At 40.0% G+C, this 27,013-nt stretch overlaps 1 protein-coding gene across 1 annotated transcript in view; it reads left to right on the forward strand.

Annotated features, from left to right (window-relative positions):
• tmx3b (thioredoxin related transmembrane protein 3b) overlaps window positions 1-27,013 on the forward strand; it is a 139,332-nt gene that overhangs the window by 14,506 nt on the left and 97,813 nt on the right. Inside the window, exons 3-4 of the mRNA XM_080193786.1 lie at window positions 1,880-1,919; window positions 13,477-13,600. Coding sequence (XP_080049912.1) covers window positions 1,880-1,919; window positions 13,477-13,600 — 164 coding nt within the window. The remainder of the gene's footprint in view (window positions 1-1,879; window positions 1,920-13,476; window positions 13,601-27,013) is intronic.

Raw genomic sequence — 27,013 nt, forward strand, 5'->3', positions numbered from 1 at the left:
TGTTTGAGGCATAAATATTGGCCAGGATGCAACTCTGCTCTTCGAAGTATTGTTCATTTACTCCCATCTAAGAGGCAGATCAGCCTTGTTTCACCTGATTAGAAAGACCATAGCTCCAACAGTGCAGCACCACAATGGAACACAGGTTTCATGTTTTTGATGATACCTTTGGGTTATAACCTGAAGATGCTCTAGTGTTTTTTGGTGGTGAGGATGGAAAGAACATGGCCTCTGTGCCCTGTGATATTTCATGCACTTACTGCTACTTGGGGAAAAAAAATTGTCATTTTAGTGCTTGATTTCTTTCGCCAGCCCTGATGCTGTCTATAGGCAATATTTTGTGTTGTGCTTTTTTAAAAATAAATTGATTCTTGCAGATTGAGCTGCTACTTATTCAAGATGTGGCCAAACAGGTTATGACCTAATTTTTCACATGAATACAATTCGTAGTTTTAAATTAACTTTTCACTTGGCTTCCAAATGTTATTGACGTAACTTCTAAAAGAAGCACGTATGAGTTTAGATATCCACACCAGCCTGCTGCATTATCCTTTACCAGTGAAAATAATAAATCGTATGTCTAGGGTGGCTAGATGTCTGGGTTTTGCACTGTATAGACAGATTTTTAAGCCATCTAGCAACTATCAGGCAATGGATGGCTTCATATCTGGTATTTTTGTGCACGCATTTAAGTAAAACACTGGCAGTGGCCAAAACCTGCTCCTCTTCCTGTCTGAAGCAGTGAAGACCCAGAAAACAGTTTATACCTTTCCTCCACATTCTCATCTCTCAAATGGTACTAAGTCTCAATGTTATTATGTCACTGCTCCCTTTCCCCCACCCCATGCGTTGCAATCATGTCCAGTATTAGTGGCCTCCAGCACTATTCAGTACCCATGATATGGATTCTTCATGCAACCTTCTAGCTGTAATTTTACAAGCCATGCCATTGTATTTTCAGGTAGATGAGCTGCATGTGTTGGATATTCCTGAACTACTACTTTGTTTCCCAGAATTGCTTTTACTTTTTAAAATTACACAGTTTGCTAAGTGTTTAGTGCAGGAATTAATTGCCAGGTTTTTTGTTAACCAGGTTCAATTTATTTGGGAACGTACATATTTTGCAGTGGAGTGGTCCACATAATCTCAAAGTAACAGTGGTACATACACGTGTTATTGCTGGGCAACATGCTGCTGGTTTAGCATGCCAGAATCTTCTTGGATGTGAGTGAAACATTTCCAAAGCTTATAGTTCCCATGAATGTTGATTAATTGAGTCCAAGGTGTTTTCACTTGTGAAAGATACTTAGAGCAGTGTGATAAAAGCAAATTACTGCAGATGCTGGAATCTGAAACCAAAAGAGAAAATGCTGGAAAATCTCAGTCGGTCTGGCAGCATCTTTAAGGAGAGAAAAGAGCTGATGTTTCGAGCTCAGCTGACCCTTTGTCAAAGTTTTGACAAAGCTTTGACACAGGGTCATCTGGACGTGGAACATGAGCTCTTTTCTCTCCTTACAAATGCTGTCAGACCTACTGAGATTTTCCAGCATTTTCTCTTCTAGAGCAATGTGATGTCCTTTTTAACTGCGTTCTAGACAATTGTGGTACATGCACCAGTACAATATACTTCGGACCTAACAAATGTCATATTGCCAGCATGGCGGTGGAACTCGTCGTGCTTGGATTCCTCTATACCTTGCTCACTGCTTGAGGTTCTTGTGAATTCATTTGATTGACCACCATTACGAATCAAATATGTTAGTTAATAACAATATCTGGAATATCCATTAATTCCAAACAGATGAATAGTGTAGTGTCTTGGATATAACTGTATCGGAAACATTCTATATTCGTTGACAGCATGGTGATTTTATTGCAGGTTTAAAGACAGTAGAGAAGAAGAAATTTGGTTAGTAGATGTAAGTATGCACTTTCTTTTCCTTTTCCATAACTTAAAAATAAAACGCAACACACTTGATGCCAATGTAATTTTAGTTCACAATTTTCCAGTGCAGCTAGTATTTCCAACTGCACCTAAAATAACACCACAGTTGAACAATGATCTTTAGAGAATTAAGAGTAGCTTGTTTTTCAGTTAGACACTTGTGTTGTTTATACAGGACACACTTCTTCATCTATCCACTGGTACTAGAATGTTTACCATCATCTATTTTTATTTGATTATTTAAGCAAAAGGGTTAGATTGGTTGGAATGTATGTGACCAAACTATGAAGTGTCACTTCAAAATGCTATGAACAGACATTTTTGCTAAATTATTAGTGCACAAAATTGACCTTAGTTCATTCACATCCCTGATACTGCTGCTGATTGTTCTGGATGTTGATGTATCTCAAGTTGCTGACCATGGGTGTACATAACTTTAGGTAATTTTAATATTGATGCCCATTATTGATCTGTTGCCATGACATATAAGATTTTTTATTTGAAACACCAGGCTGTAGACAAAATTTTGAAAATGTACATCCCATTTGAATAGTGTTAATAGTTAGCTATTTAGTATTGTGGAATCATAGAATACCTACAGTATAGAAAGAGGCCATTTGACCCATCGAGCCTGCACTGACAACTATCTCATCTAGGCCTTACCCCCATAACCCCATGTACTTGCTTTGCTAATCCCGCTGACACTAAGGCGCAATTTATCATGACCAATCAACCTAACCTGCATGCACATATTTGGAGTGTGGGAGAAAACCGGAACACTTGGAGGAAATCCACATGGACAGGGAGAATGTGCAAACTCCACACAGTCACCCAAAGCGGGCATTGAACCCGGGTCCCTGACGCTGTGAGGCAGCAGTTCTAACCACTGTATCACCGTGCTACCCAAGTGTCTTTTTTGGTTTATAAATTCTTACCCAGGTTAAAATTTTTTTAAAAATCTTATGACATTTTGTATTTCTCAAGCAGTAATCAGTTTGATTTACTCCCAAGGGAGCTATTTATGCTGAATGGCACCCTTGGAGATTGATTGGCATCCTTCCATCTGCAATAAATGATGGGAACAAAGCATTAGAACTTGGGTGAGGTCAGTTGAGATCATTTACACTCATATGTATTTGTTCAAAGGATACATGTGTCACTGGCTGGGCCAGCATTTATCACCTATCCCTAGAATCAACCATATTGCTGTGGGTCTGGAATCACATGAAGGCCAGACCAGGTAAGTATGGCAGATTTCCTTCTGTAAAGGAGGTTTGTGGACCAGATGGGTTTTTTATGACAATTGACAGTGGTTTCGTGGTCATCATTGGACTCTTAATTCCATATTTTTATTGAATTCATTTTTGATCGCCGAACAAGACAGTTCTGGAAAGAAAGAGTCTGCCACAAGTGCCATATATAAAATTATCCCTTGTCAATGATACGGAATAATCTCTACGGGCGTCTTGTTTGCAGGGGCCAGCATCTACTTTGGCGATTTTGTCACTCTTATAGATATTGATAATGGGTCATTTCTGCCTTGAGGAATAGATGTTGGTATGTGTGTATTTGCATTAAGAGCAATACTGCATTATACTGTACTGGACAACACTTACTCATTTTAACATGACTGTTATGCAAATCTAGTAGAGAAAGGTAATTTGAGCAGTTACGAGGTAATTCACCACTTAAGGTACAGTTGTACTGGCAAATGACAATGGTTATTTTGACAGTGCTTTTTCAAGTGTAGCTTTGTGAAAATTAATAACATACAGTAGGCAGCCATTTTCCAATAGTCAATTTAAGATTAAATTTTGGCCACTTCTCAGCAATTACTGTGCAGGTTTAATCTTTGGTTCTGACACCTTCACGATTTGAGCTTCATGGGTTGGATAAAGCAATGTCAGTTGAAACCAGCAATGATGTGCACAATTGAAGAAGTAGGCTGCAGTTTTGTGTTTTATTTACCAGGCTGTGTAACCATGCAAATGGGCTAGCTGTAACAAGGATTCTTCCCCTCAAAATGACATGATTAGTTGTGAACACAAACTTGGGGGAATTGTTTTTGTCAGTGAACAGGTAAATTGCAGATTTTCCATAGCTAATCCATGTTTCTGGAATTGATGGTGGCAGTTTACGTACAATATGTGTTGTAAGTGATAATGTTTGGGAAAGTTTTATAGATAAGATTGTGTTTTCTTCTGGATGTATTTTGTGCCAATGCATCAGTTTTTGCATTGTTGGCATAAGTTTAGTTGACTGGTGTAAGCGTTGTAGCAGTCTTTTAATGTTGACTCTGTCTGTAATTGTGTAGATTCCGAACAGTTTTTCGCTGTGTTCCGTTCGTAGCTCCCATTTCCTAAGAATTATTAAGAGGATTTCATTTTTGTTGCTAACATATTGCTTAAGGTAGAAACATAGGAACCAGGAGCAGAAGTAGGCAACTTAGCCCTTCAAGCCTGCTCCGCCATTCAATTAGATCATGCTTGATCTCTCCCTCAAATCAGCCGCCCTACCTGTTCCCCATATCTCTTTAACCTGTTTTTTTAAAATCAGAAACACATCTATCTCCTTCTTGAAACCATTTAATGACTCAGACTCCACCACACTGTGGGGATTGAGTTTCACAAATTCATCACCCTCTGCAAGAAGTAGTTCCTCCTTATCTCAGTTTTAAATGTACTGCCATTCAACCTATACCTGTGACCTCTTCTAGATTGCCCCACGGGGGGAAGACTTGGTTTACGTTTACCTTTACCGTACCAATCCCTTTTAGTATTTTACATAGTTCGATCAGATCCCCTCTCATCCTTATAAACTCCAATGAGTATAAGACCAATTTGTCTAATCTCTTTTCATCCGTCAACCGTTTCATCCCTGGAATCAATCTGGTGAACTTTCTCTGAACTGTCTCCAATGCCACTACATCCTTCCTCAACTAAGGAGACCAAAACCAGAAGTGATCTCACCAACACCCTGTACAACTGCAACAATACTTTTCTACTTTTATATTCCAGTCATTTTACAATAAATGCTAACATTCCATTTGCCTTTTTTACCGACTTAATCACATCTTTCGATTGGAAAAATTGTGCATGTCACTATTATTAGAGGGAAGGAAGAGAGGGAAACCAGGGGATTGTAGATCAGTTAGCCTAATATCTGTTGCTGGGAAATTGTTAAAGACTATAATTGTGATTGATGAGTTGAAGATTTTCAAGCTGTTCATAGAGAGCCAATATGGATTCGTGAAGGATAGATCATGCCAGTTGAGCCTGAATGAATTTTTGATGAGGTCTCTGAGTATTGAGCAGGATGTCTGTGGTTATTATTTATACGAACTCCAAAAAAGTATGTGATAAAGTCCCTCAGAACAGACTGTTAGCTAAAGTTGAAACTCATGGATTTGAAAGCAAATTATTGGCCTGCTTAATAAAATGGCGCAGTGAAAGGAGACAAGGTAGGGATGATGGACAATGTTCTAATTAACAGAAGGTGACCAGTGATGTCCTGCCCAAATTTACGTTGGAACCTCAACTATTCACTGCATTCGTTATTGGTTAGATGATAGGGTGGAAAGGAAAAAAAGCCATTTATCCAGATTTGCTAATGGTATTATAAACTGTGTAGATGGTATCAGAATTACAGAAGTATTAATAGATTAAGTGCATGGACAAAACTGTGGCATATTGGTTGCATTGTAGACAATGGGGAAGATGGTGGTTTTGTGGTAATGTCAATGGACTAGTAACCCAGACGTGCAAGTTATCTTTTTCCTTCATGGGATGCGAGAGTCACTGGCAATGCGAGCATTTGTTGCCCATCCTGAATTGCCCTGAACTGAGTAATTTGCTAGATCACTTCAGAGGGCAGTTAAGCGTTAACCACATTGTTGTGGGTCTGGAGTCACATGTAAACCAGACTGAATGAGGTGGCAGATTTGCTTCCCTAATAAAGGTGGGTGAATCAGATGTGTTTTTATGACAGTTGTCATGGTCACCATTTCCAAGTCTAATTTTATATTCTAGATTTAATGCGCTGGGGACATGGATTCATATCCCGCCATGGCAGCACATGAAATTTAAATTTACTTACCTGGTTTGATAATGTTGCTTAGGGAAGGAAATTTCCCATCTTTACTGGTCTGGCTATATTTAGAACCATAGAATCCTACAGTGCAGTAGGAAGCCGTTTGGCCCATCGAGTCTGCACCGACCACAATCCCACCCAGACCCTATCCCTGTAATCCCATGTATTTACTTTAGTTAGTCCCCCGACACTAAGAGGCAGTTTAGCATGGCCAATCGACCTAACTCACACATCTTTGGACTGTGGGAGGACACCGGAGCACCCGGAGGAAACCCATGCAGACAAAGCAGGAACATGCAAACTCCACAGAAACAGTGACCTAAGACCGGAAGTGAACCTGGGTCCCTGGTGCTGTGAAGCCACAGTGCTAATCATTGTACCATCGTGCCATCCAATGATTTGATCATGATTTGACTTTTGATTGAGAGCATTGTGATCGACTTAATTACCCAATAAAATGGCCTAGTAAGTTACTAAGTTCAAAGGCAATTAGGGGTTGGTAACAAATGCTGAAATTTCCAACAAAAACCAAATCCCGTCAAAAAATGAATGAGGGCACACACTGAACATAAATAGGATAGAACAGTAAAAGTCTACAAGCAGGGGTGGTCCAAACAGAGTTGACGATTCATGTTAACAGATGATTAAAATTTCATAAACAGGTACAGAAAATAGTCAAAAAGACTATTGGAAGGCTGTCCTTAATATGTACAGGACTAGAGTACAAGGGAATAGGCATCATGCCTCAGTTATACAAAGAACTGGTTAGACCACAACTGGAGTACATGAGTGTTCTGGGCACCACACCATAAGAACAATGTGTTGACCTTGGAGGGAGTACAGCATTGATTTACTGGGGTGATACTTAAATTCCAAGGGTTAAGCTACAGGAGAGGTTCAACAAACTAAGCTTGAATTTCTTAGAATTGAGATGGTTAAACAGTGCTTTAACCAAAGCTTTCTAGAAATTAAGGGACACTGATGAGGGTGGGCAGAAACCATTTCTGCTGGGTGGGTGCTCATGGCATAGGGAACATATGGAGTGTAATTTGGAAATACATTCTCTACATTCAAATACATAAAGGCTGGTAAAAGTTGAAAAACTCTTCTTCAAGTGGCAATTGATGTTAGATTATTTGCTAATTGTAACAGATTGATGGCCTACTGCTATTCCTATGCTCCTTGTAATGGCATAGTACTACCCAATAGGTTCATTCTACACTCTCACTGAATAAATGTGAACATGGAAGAACACTTCATGACTCATCTCTGTTTCTGTAGATTGTTGGTGGAGGTAGAGGTGTTAGGTGAATCTCTGGAATTCTCTGCCCGTTGAAGTGGCGGAGGCTACTCGCTAAATATATTTAAGTCACGGGTAGATAGGCTTCTGATAGACAGGGGAATTAAGGGTTATGGGGAGAAAGCGGGAAAGTGGAACTGATCCACTTCAGATCAGCCATGATCTTATTGAATGGCAGGGCAGGCTCGAAGGGCTAGATGACTTACTCCTGCTCCTATTTCTTATGTTCTTATGGTGCAGAATGGGTATGATCTTGTTTGATTTTGGAGAGTTTCAGTTTCAACATTCTCTACATTCAAGAAGCTTCTGTGCTCATTTATGATGTAAATAACTAAAAAAGAACAGAACTTGTGCAGATACATTCAAGCAAAATGAACAAGTAATTCTTTGGGACAATTCAGGAACGCACTTCAAGTTGAAAGCCAGAACTGCTCAAGAGGCATGATTTTAAGATTCTCTTAACATACAGTCATTGACAATTTTGATCAAATACTCACAATAATCTTGGCGAAGAAAGAGGACCTTATTTCAAACAAAGACAAAATACAGGAATTTATTTTCTGCCTCCTGGGAAATATTTGCTGAGTTTCTTGTGAAGTTGGGATAAATGTTTCAGCATTGCATCATTAACTAGAGACAGAGGTGCCCAAAATATCAATTGGTAATTAATTCTCAGTCAACCCGGTGCTTTCTGCACATCATGCACTTGGCACATTATTCTGAGCCAGTGCATGCTTTCTCCATGTAAAAAGTAAATTTTACATGATGATGATACAAGGGAAATCTTATATGATAGTAAAATAGAAATTAAATTAGAAACTTGCTACATTGCCCAGGATGAGGAAATCTAACTCCCACCTACATTTGTTGACTGCAAAAGTCTTGTGCAATACAAGTCGCATTATTGTATGATTTTATCTTTAGACCTCAACCCAATCCGTAGTGGCTAAGGATCTACAGCACGAAACTGTCCTCACTTATTTGCAATCATTAAAAATAAGAGATATCCTGGACCTACAGAATAAATGCCAAATGAATATCACACAACATGAAGCCATTGCTACTTCGGGTACCGAAGCATGTGCTATGTGACAGAATTTATAATGATCTGGATTAATGATCTGGACGAAAAGTTTAAATCCCGTCAGAATTAAAATTCAATGAATTAAACTAGGATAAAAATCTGAAAATATTGCCCACAAAGGACCAGATTGTTGTAAATGTCGACTTGCTTTACAAATGCCCTTTAGGAGAGGAGATTTCTGCATAATCATGTGCTTGGTGCATTTTCTTCTTGTTATCCATGATATCATGTTAGGCCTATATTGTGCAACATGTTTGAATGTCTGTTTGGGGGAGGGTGAAAAGACCACACTGATAAATCATGTTACGATGACTAGTGAAAATGTCGATCTCAAGTCACTAAAGTTTGGGCACCCTTCTTCTCGGATCTCGCAGTCCAAAATGATGAAAGTCAATGTTTGGAACAACATTGGGTCTTGAGGCAATTGGCTATACTATAGCAAAAATAATATTGGCAACATCTGTAATTTTAGTGCAGCATGAAAATATCATAGTTCATGTGCTGGAAAAATAGGTCACATTCAGATACGTCAGGAAACTAACTTAGTAAAACCTGGAAGCACTGGTCAAAAGTGTGATGAAGTGATTTAGAATCACTCAAACATGTGGTACACCTTCCTGAGTTCTTACTCTTTTATTAAAATTCATCAGTGACAACCATCAAACATGTCTGAAGCTGAAGTTACCCATGCGACAAACCCATTATCTCCATAGTGCAGGGAAGGAATCTGTGGTTTCAAAGCTTTTATTTGTTCAAAATGGACTCAAACCACAAAGGGGAACTGCAACTTGTGGGGAAATTGAAACGTAAGAGGATAGCAAGCCCTCCATTCTCATGATGACTATTCAGAGGGGTGGTATAGGCAGGCTGAAGAAGACAGAAGCTGAATTCAGAACCTTCAAATATGTGTAGATATAGTTTCTGCTGTTATTTCCTTTTCGTGAAGATAACATTGGTTGACCTATTGTCATTCAGACCAGACTGAGGTGGTCCTGTCATTTTTGGTACAGGTTAACTATATCCATGGAACTCTGGGTGTGCACTGCTATTGAGAAAGGGAAGTGTCGAAATTCTTCATTAGGAAGACAGAAGGATTTAAGACTCTGATCGATAACCTCAGTGCTGTAGGATGTGATAGTTGTATCTGCAGTTTAACGTGTAACATACGTTTTACAAATAACTTGCAATTTGCCTGTTAACTCTTGTTTAAGTTGTACCTGCATCAGAGGATGCTTCAGATAGTATTTAGTGTTTGCTTTGTTTGACTATTATAGTTAAAATTCTTCCAGTAAATAACTGGAATTTTGGATTTTGTTTACAAGATCATAACAGGATTAAGAAAAAGCATAACTTGACATTACTGTTATAACTGTGCTGCCATACACAACAGCAATTTCACATTTGCATCTAGTTTTGACTTATTCTCTGTCCATCCAAATCTCAGTAAAATGTCTCACAACACCAGGTTAAAATCCAACCAGTTTATTTGATAGTAAACCCGCAAGCTTTTGGAAACACTTCCTTCGTCAGGTGTGTGGAAGGTTCTGATCAGAGAAGGGCATATAGAGGCACACACAGTTTACAGAACACTGATTAGAATGCTAGTTTTTACAGTTAACCTGCTATTCAAGTCTTAAAGATGCAGACAATGTGAGTGGAGATAGCATTAGACTTAGGTTAAAGGGATGTGTATTGTCTCCAGACAGGACAGTAAGTGAGATGTTGCAATTTCAGGCAAGTCATGGGGGGTTACAGATAATGTGACACAAACCCAAGATCCCAGTTGAGGCCATCCTCATGTGTGCGGAACTTGGCTATCAGTCTCCGCTCAGCAACTCTGCGCTGTCATGTGTCATGAAGGCCACCTTGGAGAACGCTTACCCGAAGATCAGAGGCCGAATGCCCGTAACCGCTGAAGTGTTTGCCAACAGGAAGGGAACAGTCTTGCCTGATGATTGTTGAGCGATGTTCATTCATCCGTTGTCGTAGCATCTGCATGGTCTCCCCAATGTACCATGCTTCGGGGCATCCTTTTCTGCAGCATGTCAGGTAGACAGTGTTGGAGGAGTTGCAAGAGTATTTACGGTGTTCTCACGTGAGATGATGTCATGCGTGTCGATGATCCGGCATGTCTTGCAAAGGTTGCTGTGGCAGGGTTGTGTGGTGTTATGGTCACTGTTCTCCTGAAGGCTAGGTAGTTTGCTGCGAACAATGGTCTGTTTGAGGCTGTGCGGTTGTTTGAAGGCAAGAAGTGGGGGTGTGGGGATGGCCCTGGTGAGATGTTCGTCTTCATGAATGAAATGTTGAAGACTCCGGAGAAGATGTCGTAGCTTTTCTGCTCTGGGGAAGTACTGGATGATGAAGGGTACTCTGTCCGCCGTGTCCCGTGTTTGTCTTCTGAGGAGGTCGGTGCGGTTTTTCGCTGTGGCGTGTCAGAACTGTCGATCGATGAGATGAGCGCCATATCCTGTTCTTATGGAGAGCATCTTTCAGCATCTGGAGGTGTCTGTCACAATCCTCCTCATCTGAGCAGATCCTGTGTATACGGAGGGCTTGTCCATAGGGGATGGCTTCTTTAACGTGTTTAGGGTAGAAGCTGGAGAAGTGGAATGTCGTGAGGTTATCTGTGGGCTCGTGGTACAGTGAGGTGACTGTCCTTGATGGAGGTGCGTGTATCCAAGAATGCAACCGATTCCGGAGAATAGTTCATGGTGAGTCTGATGGTGGGATGGAACTTGTTGATGTCATCATATAGTTGTTTCAGTGATTATTCACCATGAGTCCAAAGGAAGAAAATGTCATCGATGTATCTAGTATATAGCATCGGTTGAAGGTCCTGTGCGATGAAGGAGTCTTGTTCGAGTCTGTGCATAAAGATATTGGCATATTGAGGTGTGAATTTGGCCCCCATGGCTGTTCCATGTGTCTGGATGAAGAACTGGTTGTTGAAGATGAAGGCATTGTGGTCCAGGACGAAGCGGATGAGTTGTAAAATTGCATCTGGAAACTGGCAGTTGTCGGCGTTGAGTACTGAGGCAGTTGCAGCAATGCCATCGTCGTGGGGGGTGTTGGTGTAGAGCGCTAAAGCATCCATTCAATGCCGACACCTGGAAACTGGCAGTTGTCGGCGTTGAATGGATGCTTTAGCGCTCTACACCAACACCCCCCACGACGATGGCATTGCTGCAACTGCCTCAGTACTCAACGCCGACAACTGCCAGTTTCCAGATGCAATTTTACAACTCATCTGCTTCGTCCTGGACCACAATGCCTTCATCTTCAACAACCAGCTCTTCATCCAGACACATGGAACAGCCATGGGGGCCAAATTCACACCTCAATATGCCAATATCTTTATGCACAGACTCGAACAAGACTCCTTCATCGCACAGGACCTTCAACCGATGCTATATACTAGATACATCGATGACATTTTCTTCCTTTGGACTCATGGTGAATAATCACTGAAACAACTATATGATGACATCAACAAGTTCCATCCCACCATCAGACTCACCATGAACTATTCTCCGGAATCGGTTGCATTCTTGGATACACGCATCTCCATCAAGGACAGTCACCTCAGCACCTCACTGTACCACAAGCCCACAGATAACCTCACAATGTTCCACTTCTCCAGCTTCTACCCTAAACACGTTAAAGAAGCCATCCCCTATGGACAAGCCCTCCGTATACACAGGATCTGCTCAGATGAGGAGGATTGCGACAGACACCTCCAGATGCTGAAAGATGCTCTCCATAAGAACAGGATATGGTGCTCATCTCATCGATCGACAGTTCTGACGCGCCAAAAAGTGTCCCTGGTTCAACTGCTCCGTGTGTGCTGATTTTCTGTAGGAAGTCCATAGTGTCGTGACAAAAGCTGGGGGTTCTTTGTACAATGGGTTTCAGGATGCCCTTGACATAGACGGAGAGGTTCTCGCACAGGGTCCCATTGCCTAATACGATGGGACGGCCGGGTGTGTTTGCCTTGTGTGTCTTTGGGAGGCAGTAGAGATCTCCAATGTGGGGAGTACGTGGGATGAGAGCATGGAGGGTGCTCTGAAGGTCAAGATCAAAGGTCTTGGTCAGAGTGTTGAGTTGAAGGGTGTGCTCTTTGGTCGGATCTGTGGGTAACTGTCTGTAGCGTTCCTCATTTGTTTAGTTGTCGGCACACTTCTTTGCAGTAATCCGTTCTGTTCAATATGACGATGGCCCCTCCTTTGTCTGCTGGTTTGATGACAGTGTTGCGGTTGGTCTTGAGAGCATGGGTGGCGTTGCATTGTGCTTGGGTGATGTTCGGGCTGTCTTGTGAGTGCGGTTGATGAGTCTGATGTTGACGCACCAGATTGTGGAGTTTATATAAACCAGTAATATGTGGTGCATTATTTTGGGCTATTAAAGAACAATACCAAAGATTTACAAATTAATCAGCTGAAATATGTACATTCGTAGAGATATTATGTAATTGAGTTATGATTTCAGAGATTAGTTTAGAAGCTGTTGTTCTTTGGGCCTAAAACTGCAGATGTTAGAGTGCAGTCTGAGATTTATATTTCCAGTCCAACATGCTGGAATTAGACACTCAGGTAAGCCAATCTTTCATCTACAGTTCACACATGTTAACTTTAGGATGTGCAGCCACAAGCTCATTGAATCTAGTTTTTCAATGTAGTACTTTATTTAGACAAAAGAGGAGAAATGCACAGCATCAGTATGAGATAAAAAAACAAATGTTTGGAAAATTGATATCCATTTATAACCTTTTTTTGGAAGGTATGGGTTGTGATCATTGTTTTTAAAAACCCACAGAGCAAAGTAATGTAATAACTATAAGACTTTTCAGTCCTCAAATACCATTTTATTGCCTTGAATTATCATTGCCTGTATTACCAATGCCTCTATTGGTGCCTTGGGATGAGAAGGGAAAAGCATTTGGGGAGGATGAGTTTGACCTGATTTCTGAACATTTTAAAAATTGTTCTGATTATGGTTACATCCCAAAACCCTCAACTGAATAAATTATCCACTGCTTAAGTATTGTATGTTTATTTTTAGTTCTATGCACCTTGGTGTGGCCACTGTAAGAAGTTGGAACCAATATGGGATGAAGTAGCTGCTGAAATGTTTAACTCCGGGTCCCCAATAAAAGTGGGGAAGATGGATGCAACAGTTTATGCAGGTGAGGTGTGCACTAGTGTCCTGTTATGTCTTGTGTTGAATCATTGATCTATGATTTTTTTTCTCAAACAATGCCTTGTATTAAAAAAATGTTTTACTTGATCACATCCCCAGTCCCTTTCTTTTATTTCTTGGGATTGTGGATTTTTTTTTTGTTGGAGTAATCTTGTCTGCTGATTCATTTCATGCTGTAATTTAAAATCTGGTCATTCATTTTTTTATTATATGGGATTACAGGAGTTTGATTGATTGTATCTTGCATTTTGTTCCTTGAAAACTGTGGCTTGTTGACATTGAACAAAATGTGTTCAATTATTTCCAAAAGAAAAATGTTAAAGTTGGCTGTGACTTAATTGTGACTGAGGCTGTGATTATACTTTAGCTATGTCCGTGAAATGCAATTTACAGCTGGCAGATAAAGCTGCTGGAACTCCTGATTACATCTTGCAAAGAAACTGGTAACAAAGTGTGTGTGCCTATTTATACATATTCATAGCTTTTTTTTTAGTTTGCAGTGCAAGGAGAATAAGGTTATGAACATCTGTTTTTTCTCAACATTAAATACAATTAAGAGAATAATTATGCATATCATCCAATAGTACATATTGGTAAACAATCAGGAGCCAAGTATCACATTGTTCACATTGTTCAAATTTTGGTGAACGTATTGCTTTCCAACTGAGCACAGTATATAACTTGATTATCAAATTATTATTTTGAAACAAAGCTCCTGTATAAATTAGTGTTTATTTTGGAATTCCCTGGACTAACATTGTGGAATACAGGCCTCCACTACCAGATCCTTTGCCTTCATCTTTTCTTCTGGTATTTCTTGGACTTTGTGTATGCATTAGATTTACTGCTGGGACACCAACCTGACATTGCCAACATTATCCATCCCTTCGGTTATTCAAACCTGTTCAAGTTCTGATTGACATTGAATCATTAAAGCTTGGCTTTCCTTTGAGTAGAACAGACCTTGTGTCTGCAGCTAAAGGAATTCCAGATCAGGATTATTGATCTGGAAGCTGAAATGCAGGGGAGAAATACCTGGACATTTTGATCCAGGAGACAGTCACGCCTCTTAGAATAGGATTGTCTCTCTTTATCAGCAGTGAGCAAAAGGTGAGACCATGAGTGAGGCAGGTGAAGCAGACAGGAGGGGAGGAGACTTGGATCTTGCAGTTGTCAAACAAGTTTGAGGTGCTTTCAACCTATATGGGCAAAAATGAGATTTGCAGGGTGGTCATGCGCCATGGTACAGGAAGTTGCTCAGGCAGGAGGAGCAAAAAGGAATCTAGTAATAGTAGTAGGGGTCATTATAGCGAAGAGGATTGATACTGCAGCAAAGAAGGAGCAGGATGCCCCAGTGCAAAGATTTGGGATATCTGCTCAGGGCTAGAGAAGAATTTGCGGTGGGAGAGGGAGGATACAGTGGTCCATATAGGTACGAGTGACATAGGCAGGACAAAAAAAGAGGTTCTACGTAGTATGAGGAACCACGCACCAAACTAAGAATCAGAACATCAAAAGTTAGTCTCATGCCATGTGAACCATGTGCAAGTTGGTACAGTCACAAGATTAGAGAGGTTAACACTTGGGTTAAAGACTGGTGTGGGAGAAATAGATTCCAGTTCATGTGGCACTGGCAAAAGTACTGAGGAAAGTTGGGGTTGTATCACTGGATGGTCTACAGCTGAACCATACTGGGACTAGTGTTCTTGTGAACTGCACAACTAAGGAAGTAGGGAGAGTTTTAAATTAAATACTAGGGCAAGAGATCAAATGTGGTACATCAGAGTAGAAACAATGTAGTAGAAGAAAGTATTAATATGGGAAATGATAGACCATGACAAGAAAGGGCAGAGTACAAATCTAAGAGCTAAGGCTAGAGGTTACAAAAATAATGAAAGTAGAGAACTTAAAATTTTTTGTGTCTGAATGCGTGTAGCATTCAAACCCAATGAACTGATAGTGCAACTAGAGATAAGTACAATCTCATATCCACTATAAAGATGCGGCTGCAGGATGGTGACTGGGACCTGAACGTTGAGGGCTATGTGATATTTAGGAAGGAGAGGAAGTTGAGAAAAGGTGGCAGGGTAACTCTGTTAATTAAAAACACCATTAGCACAATTGAGACAGATGACATAAGTTCATGAAACCAGGATATAGAAGCGGTTGAGTGGGGATGAGGAATGATAAAGGCAAGAATTCACCAATGGGAGTGGTGTACAGGCACCCTAATAGCAACCACATGATATGATGGGGTATCAAAGAAAAATAATGGGAACTTGTTAGAAAGGTACGGTGATCGTCACGAACGATATTAATCCACGTGTGGACTGGAAAAATCAAATGGGAAAATGTGGTGTAAGTGATGAATCCTACTCGAATGTTTTAAGCTAGCAAAAGTGACCTGACAATTTGGATTAAGGGGACATTTCAGAAGGCACAGAATAAATGCATTCCAATGAGAGAAAAATAGCAAGGGGAGGACCCACTATCCGTTCTTAACTAAAAAATTAAAAATGGCATCAAACTCAAAAAAAAAGACATATAATTGTGCAAAGGTGAGTGGCTGGTCAGAACATAAGAAGAAAGCAAAGAATAACTGAAAAATTTAATAAAGAAAAAAATTAGAATAAAGAGAAAGCTAGCTAGAAATATAAAGATGTATATTAAGAGCTTCTATAGATATTTGAAAAGAAAAGAGGTAACAGAGTGAGCAGTTGTCCTGTAGAAAGTAAATCCGGGGAATTAATAATGGAAAATAAGGCGATGGCAGATGAATTGAACTGGTATTTTTGCATCGATTTTCATTACAGCGAATTCAAGTAACAGCTGAGAAACAGCTGTAAATCAGGAATAGGAGGAGGAACTGGAGAAAGTTACAATCACCAGGGAAGTGGTACTCAGTACTGCAGGCTGATGGATTTCATCCTAGGCTCTTAAAAGAAGTGGCTAGTGAACAAGTTGGTTAGTTTTAATTATCCAGAATAAGGGAAGATCTCATTAAATCAGAAAGTCCTTTATTCAAAAAGGGAGGGCGACAGAAAAAGCAGGAAGTTGTAGGCTAGTTAGCTTAACATCTATCATAAGTAAAATATTCAAAGCTATTTTAAAGACGTTATAGCAGGGCATTTGAAATAAATTCCAAGGCAATCAGGCAGAATCACCATGGTTTTGTAGAAGGAAAATCATTTTTAACTAACTAATTGGAATTCTTTGAAAGATTTTTTTGTGGATAAAGGAGAAACAATGGATGCATTGTAGTTGGATTTTCGGAATGCATTTAATCAGATGCCACACCAAAGGTTGTTGCAGAAAATAGAAGCTCAGATTAGGGTGTAATATATTGTCATGCGTAGAAGATTGACAAGCTAATAAGAAACAGTAGGCACAAATGGCTCATTTTTTTTGGTTGGCAGAATGTGATGAGTGGTGTTCCACAGGGATTAATGCTGGGGTTTTAATTTACAATTCATATAAATGATTTGAATAAAGGATTGATGGGCGTGCTTGTTAAATTTGTTGATGACCCAAACATATTTAGGAAAGTCAGTTGTGAAAAGGGCATAAGGAAACTATAAAGTTTATTCACTAGTGTCACAAGTAGGCTTACATTAACACTGCAACATGAGGATATAGACAGGTTAGATGACTGAACAGAGATCTGGCAAATGGAGTATATTGTGGAAAAATGTGAAGTTGTGCATTTTGGCAGGATGGATAAAAAAGCATATTATCTGAATGGTGAGAGATTGTAGAGCTCTGAGATTGAGAGGGTTCTGAATGTTCTGGTGCATGAATCACAAAAGGTTAGTATGCAGGTGCAGCAAGTAATTAGCAAAGGTAATTATTGTTTATTGTAAGAGGAATTGAATACTAAAGTAGGGAGATTATGCTTCAGGTATTCAGGGCATTGGTGAGACCACATCTGGAGCATTGTGTACAGTGAATGGCAGAGCAAGCTTATAGGGCTAAGTAGTCTCATATGGGCATGTGTATGTTCTTGTATTTGAAAGGCTTTCACACTTTGGGAGATTTGACATTGTTTATCCTCACTTGGTGTTCTGAAACTTGGAAAGCTGGGGACCAGAAGGAAAAGGCAGTGAAACTTGGGAAATGCCTGGTACTGGCCCAAATTGTAGTTCCATTTTGAGATTTATAAGGCAGCTCAAACCAGTACCAGCCATTTTGCAATATAACCTTTTTTTTTGTTCTGGGATGGGGTGGGCAGCAAATCTTTTAAAGAAATATTGTAATTCTTCTGAGGCCTAATGAGCTTTTATAGCTTTAATTGCTTCAAGGCTTTTAGTGGAGATTTTTATGGTTTAATTAAATGAGAGTTTGCTAGCTAACAGTCGCTCTGCTGTTTCGAGCATTCAGTTCAACTGCAGGTTCCATGGTAAGTAAACTGGTTTCCATTTTAAATCACATATAGAATCTTACCTCTGCAAATCTGCAGGGTACCTGTTGAGCAATTTATGGGGCTATTCCTGAATTATGTGAGCCATGTGGCTCCTACTGCTCTGCGTACTGCTCTTCTAGAGCCCAAAGCATTTGTGTTTAATGAATCAGGGAATACTCCTATCATCTAAATGAAAGACCAATAATGAACAATGTGCCTTGTAAGGAACATTATGAGGGGTCAGGAAATTCCTGATTCCCATGGACTTTTTTGGCATTTGTAAAATATAGCTTTGAACCTGTAATGCTGTAAGTCCCACTGGATCCATTTGAAAGTCAGTGCGAAACTGCCTACTCGAGGTGCTCTCCACGTCCCATCATGACCAACTCCCTAATTTGATGCACTTTCATGTAATGCAGACAAAACCATTTCTCACTGATGGAAAAGTGGCTGTATGAGTGCAACCAATGTTGCCAGTGATTTTTCTTTGCTATGTGAGGCCCGTTTCTAGCACTGCACGATCCTGTTATGACTGTCACACATGCACACATTTTAAAGAAACCACTGCTTGTGTGCAATCTCTTTGTCCCCCGTGGAATATGCTCTCAATTGTGTAGCTTCAACAAAATGTTGATTGTAATTAGCACAAACCCTTTTAAAAGGGCTTTTCAATTTTGTTGATCAATTGCAGATGGTCTCTATACAAGGCGAAGTTCCAGGTTCATTTTAATGTACAAGCTGCGATAAAATAAATATTCTGAACAAGGTAGTGATTATTGAAATAAATTTTAATGATTTTACATAGCTTGATCTTAAGAATGTTTCAAGATCATCATAATCTTCAACAATAATAGTATTTTTAAAATAAATCCTAAAAATGAGCCTATTCTTTAATATTCTGTATTACAGCCACAAAGTAGATACTTGCTTGCTGTTTTTGCAAGACAGAAAGCTTGTGGTCTGGAATTTGATGATAAAAATTAATCAGCATTGCTGATTATGATCCCTATAGGCCATTCACATCAGAGGAAACTTGATGTTAAAGCTCTAAAGGACATTAGTTATGTCACAGATGGAGAAATAACTGTTAAATGCAATATTGCCACACTTATCTCCATATGATATAACGGCATGTATGTAGGGAAAGCCCTGATGTCATCCTCTGTTCCTTATGACAAATGGTCTTCATTTCTAAAAATTTTTACAAATGTATTTCAGTTTATAACACACACCCTAAACCTTTTGGCATGTCATTCAACAAGTCATTCTGCATGTGTGACAAGTCTGAATAGGCTATTTACTGTAGGCATCTGTGTCCAATCTTATCCTTGCCAGACATTTCAGTTTTCTAGCAAGGTCAGGAACTTTGGGTGACACTCTCCCATGCTCTCAGTTTTTGAGCATAAGACCAATTATAGCAATTAACTGCTGCCTTGAGCTCACCATAGACCATGAACCTGAGGTCAAAGGAACAGAAGAATTAGAAGCAGAAGTAGGCAAATTCAGCCCTTTGAGCCTGCTCCACCATTCAATCAGGTCATGGCTGATCCCTCTGTGGTCTCAAATCCATCTCCCCATTTGTTCCCATATCCTTCTTTCCCTTTTTTCATTAGAAATATGTCTCTCTCCCTCTTGAAACTATTCAATGTTTCAGGCTCTACTGTGTCCGTACTATTTATTGCTTAGAACCATGTAACCTATCTCCCATAACACAACAAATGTTGCATCCTGGCGTACAATCCATTCAAACTTGATCCCTTACTAGGTTAGCTATTGGTCCTCCACTTCCTTGACTTGTAGCCCAGCCTGATCCTGGCCAATCCCAACCAACTTTGCCTAGGTGAAATTATTCTCATATTGAAGGAGAGCTCATTGAATACCACACACTTCAAGATAAAAGTCAATTCCAAGGGAACACACATGGACTTTAACAATGGCTGTTTGTTATTGTGGGATGTGACAGACATTCTTTGTTCCAATCCTATTTCTGTTTCTCCCTGACCTCTCTTCCCGTTATGCAGATATTATGTTGGAGCTGCTTTTTGCTTGCACTGATCAGGATACCATACCTCAGGAAAAATGTATTGACTTTGGAGAGACTGCAGTGTAGATTTACCAGAATTATTAAATTCTGAGGAGAAATTACACAAACTAGGGGTTGCATTCTCTGAAATTTAGTCAATTATGGATTACGTCATTGAGGTTTTTTACGATACTAAGGGGAACAAATAGAACAGAGAGAAACTATTTCTGCTAGTTGGAGAGTCTACAACTAGAAAGCAGCATCTGAAAATTAGTCACACCTTTCAAGTGTGAAGTTAGGACACATGTCTACACATATAAAGGATGGTAGAAGTTTGGAGCTCATTGCTATAAACAACTGGTTGTTGTTGCTTGATCAGTTGTTGAACTGAATAAGATTGATAGATTTTTGTTAACCGGAGATATTGAGGGACATGGGACATGTAGAGTTAGACCCCCGATCAGCCATATTCTCATTGAATGGTGGAACAAGCTCGAGGGACTAAATAAATAGGCTACTCCTCCTATCTTAAATTGCATCAGTCATGCTTCAAACTTCCACCAATCCCTTAACCTTATCTGGTCCAACTTTGAAACACTCCTATCTTTCTTAGACTACTTTATTTCTGATTAAGCCTGTTGACCCCTTCAGCTAGTGAGGATTATTCTTCTTCCCAAACTGCTTCCTGTAAAGATTTCATTCGCTACTCTGTTTTTTCTATCTCCACACAATTGGTTCTAATAGCCTGCCCACCACGAGATCTGACATATTCTCCTTGTTCCCCATTTACCTTGGTGAACCCAAACCATTTTTTTGTGCTTCTGTCTTTGTTCTTCCTCCTGTTTGTCAATTATGAAAGTTTCCTGCTTGTTTTCACCAATTTCTGAACTCAACAGGTAATTCTTTCCTGTCATTTCTGACACCTCTCAACATATTTTTCATCTCTTCCCCTGCCAAGCCATAGAATCCCCACAGTGCAGAAGAGGTCATTTGGCCCATTGGGTCTGAACCTACTCTCTGACAGAGTATCTTACACAGGCCCTGCCTCCTGCCCTATCCGCATAACCTCACACATTTCCCATGGCTATTCCATCTATCCAACACATCCTGGAACACTAAGGGACACTTTATCATGGCCAATCCACCCAACCTGTACATTTTGGACTCTGGCAGAAGGAGAATGTGCAAACTCCACACACAGTCACCCAAGGCCTGAATTGAATTCAGGTTCCTGGAGCTGCAAGGCAGCATTGCTAACCACTGTGCCACCTTGCTGCCCCACCAACATGTCAAAGGGACCATAACAACCTGGTTCCCTCAATCATCTCAACTCCTGCTCTCATTTCTATTCAAACACAGGAGGTATTAACATTCTCCTCCCCCCACATCACTGGCCTGGGCCTCAGGTGACAAGTGATCAGCTATAATCCATGAAAGACCAGTGAGAGAGTTAATTGGTTATGGAGCTTGACAGGCACCTCTCCATAACAATCAAGAGGTACAACAAGGAGGCAGGCCTGCATGAACTGCCACATCAGCATAGGAATTGAACTCATGCTGTTGATGTCATGGTGGCAATTTGTAGCACACTTTAGCCATCTAGCCAACTTAGAGTCATAGAGGCTTACGGCATGAAAACAGGTTCTTCAGCTCAACTTGTCCATGCTGCCCAGTTTTTACCTTTTAAGTTAGTCCAAATTGCCCGCGTTTGCCCATATCCTTGTGTGCCAATTTTAGCCTTGTAACTATCTGAATGCTTTTTAAAAGACAAAATTGTACCTGCTCTACTATTACCTCTGGCAGCTCTTTCCAGACACTCACCACTCTCTGTATGGGTGATAAAATGCCCCTCTGTACCCTTTTGTATCTCTCCCCTCTCACCTTAAACCTATGCCGTCTAGTTTTAGACACCCCTACCTTTGGGAAAAGATGTTGACTATCTCCCTTATCTATGATTGAGGGAACTAGGTTGTCATGGACACAATGATCCTTTTGATACTAAACAAACCAACCCCCATCTGCCAGTCTGAAAGTCTATAACACTTCTGCTTGTCAGCTGTGACTCAGTTGGTAGTATTCTTGCCTCTGAATTAGAGGTTTAAGCCCTACTTCAAAACTTGAGCACAAAAATGCAGAGTGACAGTCCAGCGCAGTACTAAGAGCCATCAGCACTGTTAGCAGGGCCACCTCCAGGATATTAAATGCAGGCTCCATTGTTCATCTTTGCTGGATGTATAAGGCATTATTGAACCAATGGGTTTTTACAATGATTGACAATAGTTTCATGGTAGACGTTAGATTTTTGGGTGTGCTGGTATTTTTTGGGGATGTGGGATGGGAGCAGATATGTACTTGAGTGCTTTACTGGAACGCTTTACAGATTACACAGCCTATGACGTTGTTGTCAATTTCCTCTTTTTGTTCTCCCAGGCAATATGACATATGTGACATATGTATAATCATATGTCAGCCCAAAAGTTGACCTCACTCAACTGTGTGAGGGGCTGCTGAAAAAAAAGGTACCCCACACAAAAATATGTCACCTACATTTGCCACAAAAAAGTTAGAGAAAACTTATTTTCCAGGCCCTGGTTGCTCTGCTCTGCTGATTTTTTTTTTTGCTATTGCTGCTACCCTCTTTTGTACTTCCATCCAGAGGTGGTAGTAGAGGCAGATATAATTTTGTCTTTTAAAAAGCATTTAGACAGTTACATGGCTAAGATGGGTTTAGAGGGATATAGGCCAAATGCAGGCAACTGGGACTAGCTTCGGGTTTTTTATAAAAAAGGGCAGCATGGACAAGTTGAGCCAGAGGGCCTGTTTCTATGCTGTATACCTCTATGACTTTGCCCTGTATATCTTATTGAATGGCGAGTAGGCTTGAAGCAGTTGAATGGCTTATTCCTGCTCCTAATTTGTATGTTCATAAATATCTATTGTTTCTTTAACTTCCCTCGTGCCTACACATCTTTGGGATGTTGGTGTTAAGAATATTGTGAAGTGCTGTTTGTACCACAACCATGATTTGTGGAGCAAGATTTATCAGTAGAGCAACCAGAGAATCCCCCTTCTGAGTGAAATAGTTTCACTTGTAATTTGTAGGTCTCAGTTTTGGTGGCATGTTTAAAATCAAAGTCTTGGAGTCTACACTATTTGCTACTATTAAGTAAATAAATACACTTTGAGTCTTTAAATTTCTATTTGACTTCATCATTTGTAACTCATTAGAACAATTTATTCTTGTTAACTGAAGCAATTATGAATGAATGTGATCAATTAAGGGAATACATCTTGAGGGAGCTTTGATTATTACAACAACTTATATTTATGTAGCACCATCAACATATAAAACAACCCAAGGCACTTAACAGGAGCATTATAAGACAATGTTTTACACTATCCAATAATAGGGTAACAGGCCAAATACTTGATCAAAGAGCCAGCTTTTAAGGAGCTTTAAGGATTTTCAGGTTAGCACGATGTAATGAGTGGAGTACCACAGGGATCAGTGCTGGGGCCTCAACATTTACAATCTCCTTTGGTAGTACAGAACTTGGAGTGCTGTTTCAAAAGGGGGCACATTGAAGTTTTTTGTCTTGCGCTCACAGAACTCTGTGCAAAGATACCAATTATCAGGGACAACAACAATCCATACTACATGAAAAGAGAAAGCTGACTGGCTAGCAAGTGGACTCTGATTGGCAGTGGTGTTGTCAAGGGGAATGCATCAGTTGATGGTGACTGCCAAGGATCGTTTGCAATTCAGGCAGCTTGACCCTGATTCACCAAGGCATTTTCTTGGGAAATGAAGCTGTGAATGGCAGGTGGTCTCTTATTTTGTTTTCCTGAGAGAGGTGCAATGTGTATACAACTTCTTTCTATAATGAACAGGGTCTTGTGTATTAATATATGTAGTTTTCAGTGCGTGCATGTCATACTGGCACCCTGACTGACAATCTTACATTGGTAGCCAGTATAATACTTAGCACACTGAGGATTATTTATGAAATGTTGTCCAATTGCCGAATCACATTTAATGTTGGACACATGGGGCGAATTTTCCTCTTCTGCTCTCTGTGGAAATTGTAGTGGGCGAGGGGCAGACCATGGAAAGGTCAGTTGACCTTGTGCGGGATTTTCTGGTTTCGATGTGAATGTGGCCGGAAAATCCCTTTCTCTGTTTTGAGTTTTGCAAGCACAGGCTGGTTGGATAGAGTCTACACCTTGTCCATTTGAGCAATACGAGTGGTGTCCACCACTAGCAAGATGCTGTCATAAAGCCAAAAAGACATCCTCCCTATTGCACAAACGAGTAATGTAGTATATGAATTCTGGTGCCAGTGTGATGTTAGCATATGGGCCATGTGTTCTAAAGAATGGTGAATCTTGGAAATAGCATGTCCCAGTCATTGTGAACAGTGGGCAAGATACCGTATTCAACCAGCCTGTTCTTTGAGGCAGAAAAAGCCCATTTACCAGCTGTGCCTGTTTCAACTAAACAAAATAAATAACATCCATTTGCAGAAGGGCAATGCCTTGGTGAATCAAAGTCAAGCTACCTGCTTTAAATTTTAAACAATGTTTGGCAGTTGATTGTCAGTCACTATCAACTGGTGCATTCTTCATGGTGGCATCTCAGCCAGCCAAAGTCCATTTGCTGACCAGTTAGCATTCATTTCTCATGCAGTACAGATTGTTGTTTTCCCATTATTCTAGTTTTCTTGCAAAATGTTTTGCGATTCAAAGGTGAAAAGCTCCAACATGTGTAATTTTTTTCAACAATATTTACAATCTATATTAATGACTTGGAGGAAGGCACCAAATGCATGGTTGCTAGATTTGCTCATGTCGCAAAGGTAGGACAGTAACTTGTGAGGAGAACATAAAGTGTCTGCAAAGGGATGTAGATGGGTCCAGTGAGTGGCAAAAATTTGGCTGATGGAATAAAATGTGAGAAAACATTAACTTTTCCATTTTGACAGGAAACATAGAAAAGCAGCATATTATTTGAATGGAAAGATATTGCAGAATTCCACTGTACACAAGGACCTGGGTATTCCGATGCGGTACAGCAAGTAATTAGAAAGGCAAAAGGAATAATAAATGAAAGTAGGGAGATCTTGCTAAAGCTGTATAGGGGTTGCTGTTACAGTTTTGGTCGTCTTACTTAAGTAATATAATTTCATTTGAAGCAGTGCACTCAACTGTTTCTTGGAAATTAGGGTGTTAAGAGGAAGGATTGGGCCTGTACCTATTGAAGTTTAGAAGAACTATAGATGATTTTATGCAACAACTTAGAATCCTGAGGGGACTTGACAGGGTGAATATTCAAAGGATTTTTCCCATTGTGCAAGAGACTGGAACTGGAAGATCTAGGTTAAAAATGAGGAGCCTCCCATTTAAAACAGAGAGATGAGGTCAATTACTTTTCTCCCACTATCATTAGAGTGTGGAATTTTCTTCCACAGAAGGCTGTGGAGGCAAGGTCATTGAATATTTTTAAAGCTGAGTTAGATTCTCAACTGACGAAGGAGTCAATGTATAGGGGGTAACTGGGAAGGCCACTGTCCGATCAGTCATGATGTCAAATGATGGAGCAGGTTCAAGGGGCCAAATGGCTTACTACTCTGAATTTTATTGTTTGTACAAGTATCTTAAATGGAGAAAAGAGAGCTAGAGAGGTCTAGGGAGAGAATTCTAAATCGTGAGGCCTTATCAGCTGAAGGTACAGCTGTCAGTGGTGGAGCAGTTAAAATTGGAGATGCTTAGGAGGCCAGAATGTTGGAGGATTGTGGGGCTGGAGGAAATTAGAAGTGGGGTAGAGATTGAGGAGGGATTTGAAAATGAGGATGAGAATTTTAAACTCTTAGCACTGCTTAACTTGGAGCCAGTAGAAGCCCATGCACATAGATGATGGATGAATGGACTTTGGTACATGTAGAAGTTTGGATGACCTCAAGCTTGCCGAGTTTAGAATGTAGGAGACCAGCCAGGAGTGCACAGGAATAACGAAGTCCAGAGGTAATAAAGATATAGATGAGTTTTCAGCCACACATGAGCTGAGGTAAAGGCCAGGTTGAGAAATGTTACAGAAATGGAAATAGAGGATCTCGGTGATGATGCAGATGTGTTCAGAATATCATTTCAGGGTCAGATGTGACTACCAGGTTTCCAAAGAGAGGGATGAAGTCAAGTGCGAAGTAACAGAATTTGTAGCTATAATCAAAAACAATGGCTTTGGTTTTCCTATATCGCATGGGGAAATTTTTGCTCATTCAATACTGGATGTTGAGCAAGCAGTGCTGTGTTGGAGAAAAGTTCAGAGGGTGTTCTAAACATGAGATGGGCACTTAAGGCTCTAAGTTAGTAGAAGATTAAAAAATGTGGAGAAATAATCCAATTATTTTTAAGATTCTGCAAGGGATTGATTAAAGTGAGGGGGCAATTAAACTTGAAATTGTGATGCATTTGGTGTCTCAAAAATGTTGAGTGGGATGAGGTTGGTTATTTGGATTGAACTCCCATCAGATGCTAATGATTTTGTGATTCACTCTTAAAAAGTAGGCTGGCAAATATTGGATTAAAAATAGATAAAGCAAGCCATTTACTTGCATCCAGTTTAATTCTTTTTTTAAATCGTAGAAATGTCATCTGTGGGATGCTGTTGTGACACCTGCTAATTGTACTATTTTAACATTGTGTACGATGAATTGAAAACATCCAATTCTCCACGGGGTTTTCTTTTAATGAGAGAGAACTGTTTCTTGTGTATCACAATATTTCAGTGTGAACACCAATTACGTCAAGGTTGAATACTGTTTAAAATTTTTGACAGGTTTTTGCAGAGGTGCTGAGAGAGAATTTGGAATTTTTGGAATTTTGTATTTTGCTGCTTCAACTTCCCAAACAATTAAATAGCCAAAGTGAGTCCATGATTGTTCAAGTCACACTTGCTTTGCTGAAATGGTTGGAGGGTT

Source organism: Carcharhinus amblyrhynchos, chromosome 8, assembly GCF_965287045.1.
Source record: "Carcharhinus amblyrhynchos chromosome 8, sCarAmb.v2.hapA, whole genome shotgun sequence".
Classification (NCBI taxonomy): domain Eukaryota; kingdom Metazoa; phylum Chordata; class Chondrichthyes; order Carcharhiniformes; family Carcharhinidae; genus Carcharhinus; species Carcharhinus amblyrhynchos.